At 38.7% G+C, this 11,630-nt stretch overlaps 1 protein-coding gene across 1 annotated transcript; it reads left to right on the forward strand.

Annotated features, from left to right (window-relative positions):
- Nucleotides 1–8,320: 8,320 nt before the first annotated feature.
- LOC122601832 (pentatricopeptide repeat-containing protein At1g62910-like) lies at nt 8,321–10,266 on the forward strand. The gene is made up of 3 exons (XM_043774567.1): nt 8,321–9,348; nt 9,472–10,188; nt 10,263–10,266. The coding sequence occupies exons 1-3, from the start codon at nt 8,321–8,323 to the stop codon at nt 10,264–10,266; spliced, it is 1,749 nt and encodes a 582-aa protein (XP_043630502.1).
- Nucleotides 10,267–11,630: the final 1,364 nt, after the last annotated feature.

The following is an 11,630-nucleotide window of genomic DNA, read 5'->3' on the forward strand; positions in this document are numbered from 1 at the left end:
TAAAAACAAAAAATTTAGAACATTTTGACAAAAGACTCACAGCTAGTACTTACCGCTCCTTTTGATATCCAATAGGAATTTCTTTGCATGGGATTCCAGTGAAAGCTTTCCCATCAATTTAAACATGATTTCCACATTCTCCTTTGAGAAACATTTGTTTACATCTATTGTTTCCAAAAGCATTGACATCTTCTCTTGTCGCTCGGCTCCATCACTAGAAACCTTCCAAATTTCGGATTCTATTTTGATCCAGAAAAGCCTCTCATAGAAATGAAGTTTTGGAAGAGGCCATGAAAGAGCGTGGATCTTCTATATCAATGTAATGACATAAGGAGTAGAATTGTTGAGGCATAGTCCGCATGGTGAGGTACTTGAGAAGGGGCCCATACAATCGTTCCCCGGCAAAAACACCTTCATTTCTCATGTATCGATATACCATAACCGCCTTATTGAACCATGCATCCTAAAGCGACTCTCTCATCATATTCGGCATCAGCAGCATCTATGTAACGCTTAATACGAGCCCCGTAGTAACTACGCATTGATTCCTGATGAAATTACTCCAACCTCCTCCATGAAAAGTGGCTGAAGAGAGAATGGTGGAATAAATCTACACACGTACTCATGAGGATCTCTATTATCTAGCATCTATTTTATTAGTTTAATGCTTTTGTTTAATGTGTTGAATAAGTCAGGATGTAGTGGAAGTTATTTGCCTACTTTCTAGTGTAGTTGGTTATTTCTTATTAGTTTAAATAGGGACTACCTCTGTACGTTTTCAGTATCACAAAAATTAACTAGTTAAGAACTTTCCGTCTATCCTGGTTTCCTCTCATATTAGTGATTTACAAAAACCTTCAGTGATATCAAAGCCAAGTTCTCTATACTCTTTAAATAAAAAAAACCAAAAACAAAAAAAAAAACCAAAAACAACTTCAAAACCCCTATCATGGCAGAACCCTCCAGCGCGATTCAAACCCAACCAACTCCGATCCCCATTTTCAAAGGAGACGGATACGACTACTGGAGCATAAGGATGAAAACAATCCTACGCTCACGCGACTTGTGGGACCTGGTTGAAACTGGGGTAGACATGAAAGATGTAGATCAAAATCGGTTGAAGAAAACAATGAAAAAGGATGCTCATGCAATGGCTATAATTCAACAAGCCGTTCATGATCAACTATTTTCTAGAATTGCTGCTGCAGAAAGTGCAAAAGAAACGTAGGATATCCTGAAAATGGAATTCCAAGGAGATGGGCAGTTGAAGGCTATCAAACTTCAAGGTTTAAGAAGAGACTTCGAAAATCTAAGCATGAATGAGGGAGAGATTGTTGGTGATTATTTCTCTCGTGTAATGGCAATCGTGAGTCAACAAAGATCATATGGTGAAGATGTTTCTGATCAAAGTATTGTGGAGAAAGTCTTACGTAGTCTTTCTCCTCGATTCGATTTCATTGCGTCTTCAATTGAAATGAATTTAGATCTCTCAAAACTCACCTCTGTCAAACTTATGGGCACATTGCAAACTCAAGAGACTCGCTTAAATAGTCGCTTGAAGAATAAGGGTGAAAAGCCTGATGAACAAGCCTTTCAAATCATGCAAAATAACAATCGGTCATTCACTCCTCGTGGGAGAGGTCGTGGAGCAGCAAGGGGACGTGGCCGAGGGCGTCCTCTAGATCGAAGTAAGGTGCCTCAATGTCAAATTTGCAGCAAGTATGGACACCTTAAGAAAGATTGTTGGTATAAAGATGAAGCCGAAGCCGAAGCTCAAGTCGCTACTGAAGAAGACCCGGAGGGCTCAAAAGATACAAATGAAACCGTGGTTCAAAAGGCTGTAGAAAATGAAGCGGAGCAAGAGCATTTATTCATGATGTTTCACGATGACACCGATAACTCCATCAACTCTATGTGGTACTTAGATTCTGGTTGCTCACACCATATGACGGGAGTGAAAGAAAGCTTCACCAAACTGAATGAGGATTTCAGATTGAAGGTTAAGTTGGGTGATAAGAAACAACTCGATGTCCAAGGCAAAGGAACAGTTCGCATCGGTTTGAGTAATGGCAGTTACAAATTGCTGGAGGATGTTTATTTTGCACCAAAACTCAAATACAATCTTTTGAGTGTTGGTCAATTGATAAAGAAAGGGTACGTTGTTACTTTTGATGAGGACGAATGTGTGATAAAAAACAAACGCACCGGAGTAGATCTTTTGATTATAAAGATGTCAAGCAACAATATGTTTTTATTTGATGCTTCCAAAGTTGAAAGCTTGCAGACTCTTATAACTTCTTCTCATGATGAAGAGTCAAGAATGTGGCACTTGAGGTATGGTCACTTTCACTTTGTTGGTTTAAAAAATCTTTATGATAGGGGTATGGTTCATGTACTTCCACGTATTTCATATATACCCTCATGTGAGGGATGCTTGCTTGGAAAGCAAAATAAACAACCATATTCCTCTCATTCATGGAGAGCCAATAAACCCCTAGAACTTGTGCATGCTGATTTATGTGGGGAGATGCAAATGGAAAGTCTAGGTGGTAGTTTGTACTACTTTCTTCTTATTGATGATTACACCCGGATGTGTTGGGTATATTTTTTAAAAAAGAAATCCCAAGGTTTTGAAAAATTCAAAGTGTTTAAATCTCTTGTTGAAAAAGAAATTGAGCATCCCATTAAAGTTTTAAGAACGGACCGTGGCGGTGAATTTTGTTCACTTGAATTTAATCGTTTTTGTGAAACTAACGGGATTAAACGAGAGCTTACCGTTCCATACACTCCCGAACATAATGGAGTGGTGGAAAGGAAGAATCGAACCGTAATGGGTATGGCTCGTAGTATGTTAAAAGAAAAGGGGTTGCCTAATAGTTTTTGGGCCGAGAGTGTTGCTACTGCTGTTTATCTAATCAATCGTGCCTCTACAAAAGCTTTACAAAACCAAACACCCTATGAGGCATGGTATGGTCAGAAGCCTGCGGTTCATCACTTGAAAGTGTTTGGTTGTATTGCATTTAGTCACATACCATCTCATTTAAGAAAGAAGTTGGATGACAGGTCTGAAAAATGCATCTTTTTGGGGTACTCTCAAGAAAGCAAAGGTTACCGGTTGTATAACCCAAAAAATAAAAACCTCATGGTCAAGCGTAATGTTGTTTTTTTGGAAAAAGAATCTTGGAATTGGGCAGAAAATGATAATTTTAAGAAAGTTACAGGAGGCACATGGCTAGACCCATTTCCTTGGGACTCTATTGAAATTGATGGTGACTACACCTATTCTCAAAACCCCATATCAGTAGAAACTTTAACACCTAGCACTCATATGAGCTCCATGGACCCATCTCACACATCACCTAATTATTCAACAATGTCACCTCAAACTCCAACATCTCTTTTGACTCCCAATAACCCTACTCCAACACTAAATGACCTGCCTAGCCCTACTATGTCAATAAATTCCTTATCTAGTTCTACTAACCAAAACTCTGTTCACACACAAGTACCTATATCTCAATCAGAAGCAGACCCCACTAGAAGAATTTCTAAGCCACCTGTATGGTTCCAAGATTATGTTAGTGGCAGTGGGTTGTCAGATGAGGATGACCAATTCTTTGCACTTACCATTACCGATCCCACAACATATTCCGAAGCTGCTATTAAAAAGGAATGGCAAGATGCTATGGTTACTGAGTTAGAGGCAATTGAAAAGCATCATACATGGCAACTCGTTAGCCTACCTCCAGAAAAGCATGTGGTTGGTCTCAAGTGGCTTTACAAAACTAAACTTGGTGTTGATGGAAAAATTGCAAGGCATAAGGCAAGGTTGGTCGTTAAAGGGTATTCTCAACATGAAGGGATTGACTACCAAGAGACCTTCGCACCGGTTGCTTGATTTGAAACCATACGTGTGGTGATATCTGTGGCGGCTCAACGAGGATGGGAGCTGCATCAACTGGATGTAAAAACCGCATTTTTAAATGGAGAGTTGACTGAAGAGATATATGTCGAACAACCCGAAGGATTTGAGAAACCGGGTCATGAAGACAAGGTGTACCGGTTGAAAAAGGCGTTGTATGGTTTAAAGCAAGCACCACGCGCTTGGTATTCACGAATTGATGGCTACTTCATTCAGAATGGGTATATAAGAAGTCAGAATGAGCCGACACTTTATGTGAAACAACAAGAAGGTGAATTCATTTATGTGTGTCTGTATGTAGATGACATCATCTACACTAGTTCTTCATCTATCTTGCTACAAGAGTTCAAAGAAAGAATGCAAAGTGAGTTTGAAATGTTTGATCTGGGTTTGTTGAAACTGTTTTTGGGCTTGGAAGTCAGACAAAATAAAGGAGGTGTATTTTTGTCACAAGAAAAATATGCCAAAAATCTTATCTTAAAGTTTGGCATGAATGGATGTAAGATCGAAAATACACCCATGAATGTAAACGAGAAGTTACAAGTCAATGATATGGCCGATAAAACAGATGAGGTGCAGTTTAGAAGTCTAGTGGGCGGCCTTATCTATCTCACTCATACTCGACCCGATCTGGCTTACTCGGTTAGTCTAATTTCCAGGTTTATGCACCGACCCTCAAAATTGCATTTTGGAGCCGCAAAACGTTTTCTAAGATACGTGTCTAGCACTATCAACTTTGGTCTTTGGTATGAACGGGGGGTGGATATTAAGCTCACTGGTTACACTGATAGCGATTGGGCGAGCTCACCTGATGATAGAAAAAGCATTTCTGGCAATACTTTTACCTTGGGTAGTGGTGCTATCACTTGGAGTTCAAAGAAACAAAATACAGTGGCATTGTCAAGTTCAGAAGCAGAATATATAGCCTCTACTGCAGCTGCGTGTCAAGCAATTTGGTTAAGGCGTGTTCTTGGTGATTTAGGTTTGATGCAAGAGTCTCCTACTACTATTTACTGTGACAATCGATCAGCCATCAACTTGTCTAAAAATCCGATTATGCACAGTCGTTCGAAACATATCGAGTTAAGGCATCATTTTGTTCGTGACATGGTAACTCAAATGCAAATCAGTTTGGAATATTGCAGTACCGACATTCAGCTAGCAGATGTACTAACTAAGGCACTGGGGAGAGAAAAAATTGTTCGTTTTTGTGACATGCTCAGTGTAAAGGAGATTGAAGTAAGGGGGGGGGGGGTGATGAAATTACTCCAACCTCCTCCATGAAAAGTGGCTGAAGAGAGAATGGTGGAATAAATCTACACACGTACTCATGAGGATCTCTGTTATCTAGCATCTATTTTATTAGTTTAATGCTTTTGTTTAATGTGTTGAATAAGTCAGGAGGTAGTGGAAGTTATGTGCCTACTTTCTAGTGTAGTTGGTTATTTCTTATTAGTTTAAATAGGGACTACCTCTGTACGTTTTCAGTATCACAAAAAGTAACTAGTTAAGAACTTTCCGTCTATCCTGGTTTTCTCTCATATTAGTGATTTACAAAAACCTTCAATTCCTCATTTTTTATCTTCTTCTCCTTCTTGGTCAATTTTGGAGCAGTGTCATCTGCATGCAATTATTTATAACAAAAATTAATTAACACCGAATAATAATAATGTGATTTAGAAAACTCAAGTATGTATATGAAGCAACGACAATGTACATGTTATATATATATATATATATATGGTGGGTTATTTATAGCACAAGCATAAAAAAAAGTACAAGAGTACAAGGTTCTTCCTCCTTCTTCCTTCTTTTCCGGCGAGACTGCCTCCAACCACCACCTTCTTCTCCGGGGACCGCCACACCTCCTCCTCCTTCCTTCTTATCCATCGAGACAACCACCGCCATCACCTCCGGTGACATCTTCGATGACTTTTCCGGCAAGAATCAGGTTTTGTCTTCGGGTGGATACGGTACGGGCGTTGCCCTCATCCGTTCTAAACTGGTTGTCAAGGGACGCATATAGTAATTGTATAGATTTTGATGGGCCGCGATACAAGAGATGGTGACGCTTTGATACGGTACGGGCGAAGCCCTTGCTGCCGACGCCGTGTCGTTCGTCCGTAATTCTCTCCTGCCTGATAATAATGAGCAGCCAAATATATGTGTATCGAATATGTTTCTGCCAGAAGATCTCCCCACGAAAAATAATAGCAGCCGAATAATATACTATTCATATCCCTCGAAAATTAATGATAGGCTCCGACAAAAGACCAAGCCAAACAAGAATTAAAGATGGGCCATTCCTTGTGTGGCTTCCTCATTCCAAATAAAAGAAAGTAAGGGAGTTGGGCTGGTTAGTGATCCACGGCCCAAATAAAGAAAACAATTTCAAAGTATTGCAATGATAAAACGGACGTGTCTCTTGTCTCCACCCATGCCGTAAGGCATGTGAATTTTGTTATTTGGTCAAAGTTGTTAGACCCATGACAATCTAACTATGACAAAATAGTTATACGTGACCAGCGGTAATTTAGATATCTTTTTTTGAAACGTGCATATATGACGAGTGATTTATCAAACAGTTTTTGCTCAAATTTTCAAGGGTGGCTTAAGCATAGGACGAAGTAGACGACCGGCCGAGGTCTGATTTTTAAAAGGGCTCGACTTTTTTATTTTTCTTCTATGTATATATATAAAAAAATATATGTTATTAACTAAGCTCGTTACATATTTTAACAATTATACAAAAATTAATAATAATACTTACCAAAAAAAGCTCACGTACTAATTTGCTATAATATTTATCATCGTTTTTATATCTTAGTTTATATATTTATAATTGTTGCACCTATTCTCCGGGTCTTTTTTTTTCCTCAGCCGAGATTCATAATTCCTCAGAGACGACACTGCAACTTTTCTTAACGAAACACGTAAATCCGGATTTTGGAAACCCGGGTTTGGCCACTCCAGACCAATCCAAGTTTGCCATCCCCAGGTTCGCAAGCTTTTTGAGACGATGTGACATAGATGTGAGTGCTACAGTGATTCTTAATCCAAGTTTCTTCAAGTACCGATTTGTTTTATGTTTCGATTCAGGATTTTCTCAGTTTGGGCATGTTTAATGTTTGGTAAAAGATGATGATGGTCTAGAAACACGTTTTAATGGCCCAAACATGCATATATGTTTTAGTGGCCCAACTCCATACATCTGATACCAATCCAGCTAATCAAATATGAGTTTGGTTGATTAGGACCAAAGACCCCACACTCGGTTCGAGTTTAATAAAACAGAAAAGGAGTACTACAACTAAAGACGCTACTATTGTGAGAGACGGCAAAGTAAGTGCAGACACAAAGACGAACAAAGTTTAATAATTAATCAAGAAGCTCCAAAGAAATTTGTGATCGAGAGATCGATGGCAATGATTCTCAGTAGGTTTGATCATCATTTAATCAAAGGATTCAAAGCGGCAGGTAGTAGCCTTTTAGCACCTTGGTCTATTTGCAAGCAGTTAGGTCATAAATCACTCCACTCGTGCAGTAGTTGTTTAGATTGCGGTGATAACATATGGTATGTCTATCCAGGTTCTTATTTCTGTAGTGATCAGCTCACGTATAGTTACGATATCAAATAGGTTTCATGACTGCCATGTTTATTGGTTTATCGATTTCTTTCGTCGTACACAGGATACTTCGCCTGATTTGTCGTCCTATTATCGAAGCACTGATTCGCACAAAACACGTGGATGTGATTCTAAGCATAGTTTTATTGGTTGTTCATGATTTTTCTTCCTTTGATTTGGGTTGCCTTAAATCAGGATTTGTTCTTTGATTTGGTTAAAAGTTCCTTAAAGGTTTGATTTAATAGTTTTGTCCATTAATGTTTTATATTTGTGTTTGTGATGAAACCATGTTCGTACACATAGCGTTGACAAAGGAAAAGTTCAAGCACGGGCCTTCATTTTAGTTATAACATATCTACATTGTTTTTTGTTTGATGAAAGTGGAAGAAATAAGGGATGGATTGAATATTTATGTCTATTAATTATTATTTATATTTATTTATATGAAAATGACGATATTGCCCATCGCGTAAGAAGCACATGACCTCGTTAACGAGAAAAACAAACAGATGGTTTACTTTTGACTAAAATTGCATATGTTTTGGACAAAAATGCATTTCATTAACACAAAACCTAAGAAAGATAAAAAAAAAAAAAAAGCTGCTGGGCTGCAGTATGGGCTCGGACAGAAGATGGATCGACTGAACACGCTGAAGAAATTCAACTCTATATAAATAATTTTATTTTATCATAGATAGGTTGGAGATTAGACGGCAAATTAAGTCAGTGCAAACACAAACACAAAATCAACAAAGCTTAGTTAATCGCAGGGATGGCAGTGATTCTCTGTAGGTTTGATCATCATTTAATCAAAGGATTCAAAGCAGCAGGTAGTAGTCTTTTAGCACCTTGGTCTAATGTCCAGCACTTAGGTCATAAATCGCTCCACTCACGCAGTAGTTGTTTAGATTGCGGTGATACGGTAGAGTATGTCATTCCAGGTTTAAAGGATATGAAAGTGGATGACGTCTTGAACAAGTTTAATGGATTGACACAAACCCGACCTTTGCCCTGTGTTTGTAAGTTTAATCAACTGTTGGATGACGTCTTCCACATGGAACACTATCCTCATTCAGTCCAACTTTTTAAACAAATGTGTGCCATTGGTGTTCCTGTTGACGAGTGCACTGCTAAATTTGCCATCCAGTCTTATTCTGGCATGAATGAAATCCGACAAGGTTTTGCCGTCTTGGGTTATTGTTTCAAGCTTGGTATTGAACCCGATATTTCTAGTTATAATACACTCTTAAACTGGTTCGTCACGAACCACAGGACACATGATGCAGAGACGTTATTCAAAAAGTTGTTCCGCATCAATAACGACCAATTTGATCTTTACACATACAACGCTATGATTAAAGGTCTTTGCAAAATCGGGAATCACTTTACAGCTATTGGTTTGCTTAGGCTTATGCGTAATGGGGAATCACCTAAATTGAAGCCTAGTTATGATGAGATTCGTACAGTTCTCACTGTTGCTGACACATATGACACAATCATTGATGGTTTATGCCAAGATGTAACAATGATAGATGATGCTTTCAAGCTCTTTAAAGAATTGGGCTCTTGGTCACGTGTCACCACCATCAACTCTTTGATTTATGCTCTTTGTATGTCAGGTCGTTGGGGTGACGTCTCTAGGATGCTAAGAAAAGTTAGGGATGCACGTATGTATCCGACTGCAGAAACCTTTGACATATTAGATGATGCAAGTCAAAAACAAGGTAAGCAGTGTACATTTGATGCATTAATCATCATGAGAAACTGCGGGTTTGACATCGATACTGACTTATTAACGAGGTATGATAGATTCACTTGTTGCTTTAGTTTTACTAGATAGAAATTACATACAGCTTTTGATAAGCATCTAGCTTGAGGGGTCAAACGTAACACATCGTTTTGTTGCTATCTATGTTTTGACAGGTCGGTGAAGGGGGCTTACTTTAAAAGAAACAAGTTACTGGCAGGGAATAGCAAGTACGGAATGGTAGATGAGGCTATGAATATGTACTCAGTAAAAGTTGAAACTACCAACTGCGACTTCTTCATCAACAATACTGCCCGATCCCAAAGGTATGCAGATTTTACGGCTAGGGTCATTTTACAGTCTAAATCCCCCCCTTTTGACAAGCAGCAGCCAGCAGCAGAACTGTTTTATCTATCCAAACGCAAGTCGTTAGACCATTGTCGACATAGAAACTATGAAGTGGTGGACTTTCTTACTTTGCACCCACATGCTGATGTGCACGGTATGATCATTGATTTTGCAAGCAGCATCGGCAAGTTTGATGTTTCCAGACTTCTTTTCCAGGATCTGTTGTTTGAAAGAGGATTGCCACCGCCTACCGTCAAGACATATGGAGTGATGATTCGTGGTTTTTGTAGGCGGGGTCTTCTCAAAGATGCAAAACGGTTGTTTGATGAAATGGAAAAGAGAGGCTGCGAGCCGGATATTCTGATTTTCAACGATCTTATCCAAGGATATCTGGAGAACAAACCCTTACATGATGTGATTTCATTTCTAGAGGAATTGCACGGAAGAGGTTACAGTGTCAGCGAGACAATCAGTAACCCAAATATAATGAAGTTGATTGATCAATTAAGATACGGGGCAGCAAATATTCCAGATAACCTTCTCATGTTTATTCGCGATGAGTGCATGCCAGAAGAATATAAATCTGTGTTTCAGGAGAGACACGTCCATTCATCTACAGATGATGAGTTGCCGCCAGAAGAAGAGAGCAATAACGAGTGCTCGCCGCCAGAAGAAGAAATGAGCAGATGCAGCGAATCTGATCTTGAGAGATTGTATGATCTGAGTGATAGTGATAGTGAAAGTTAAAGTGAAAGTGATTCAGATGATCATCGTATGAAGTTGATGGAGAAGCATGTTCCTGAGTTGTATCTGGATCCCGGAGAGTGAGTCCACAATAATTAGATTGACTTAATTTGCCTCATTTTAACTTTGGATCAGTTTGTTTTTGCTAGCTTTTTCAATTCTAATTCCCCCGACGTTGCAAAATTTATATACGTTTCGCTTCGCATGCTTTTCTTTAACTTTTGGTTTGCTATTCTCCTTAATTAGTTGTACGTGTTTCCATAACCACTCCCACATGAAAGTACGTAGATCACTTCATCATATCAACCCGCAAAAACAAGTTTAGTACTGTATTATATTATAGTTGTTACTCGTACTTGATCGCTTGACCTGTATCCACATCGAGGGAAGATATTAATATATCATGGCCAGATGAGCTCATCGGTACCAAAATACCAGCAGGCCTTGTTGGGGCTTGTTGTAGGATACCCCTACCTACAACAAGCCAATAACCCTAAGGTGATGAATCTCTATTTCATATTTTCTTACGTGTTCACTTTAGAGTCATGATCTTAATTAATCCTCGATCCATTTCTATAGGCTTTCCATGTGAAAGAGTTCACTGAGGAACTCTCCAGATCTGGCATATTTGGAGATATACCTTTCACTTACTGGGATGAGAGTTATACCTCCAAGGTTCTTACAAATTTCTGTATTATGTATATCTCATAATTGTAGCCTTGCATGCTTAATTTGTTTGAAGAATATCACGTACAAAATGTGAATGGATGTTGTTTTGTTCTTTTATATAATACGACTAATCATAATTTAAGTAAATAGTTTCTAAAGCCCGTGCTTATCTTGCTAACAGAATGCAGAGTTACTTCTGAGGCCTTACCAAAATTTGCCTCCCACGTTAATTAAAGAGTACTCCGATGTCTTCGCTGCAATATCAATTCTGCAGGTATTGTTACTTTATATATATTGCCTCTTTAAGTCTACGTTTTCACATCGAAACTCGTTACAACATACAATATTTCTAGACTTCAATAAAATTCTGTACGATTTTCACCTGCTTATGTTGATGGGATTTCAAATCTGATCTCTAATGAAGAATTCATTAATTATTGGTTGAGTGGCAGGGGTACCTGGACTACAATAACAAAGAGGCGGCAAAGGAATCGGATTAACCACTTGGATTGAGTAAGTCTTATTCGACTTACATATGTTCCAAATTTTGTATCTGTCATGAGTATTTATTGTT

This window comes from Erigeron canadensis, chromosome 5 (genome assembly GCF_010389155.1).
Source record: "Erigeron canadensis isolate Cc75 chromosome 5, C_canadensis_v1, whole genome shotgun sequence".
NCBI lineage: Eukaryota > Viridiplantae > Streptophyta > Magnoliopsida > Asterales > Asteraceae > Erigeron > Erigeron canadensis.

Excerpts from the sequence above, each read along its gene's own strand:
- LOC122601832 (XM_043774567.1), top strand. The coding sequence starts at position 8,321 with ATGGCAGTGATTCTCTGTAGGTTTGATCATCATTTAATCAAAGGATTC. Across the intron at positions 9,349-9,471 it reads GATACTGACTTATTAACGAG|GTCGGTGAAGGGGGCTTACT; the intron begins GTATGATAGATT and ends ATGTTTTGACAG.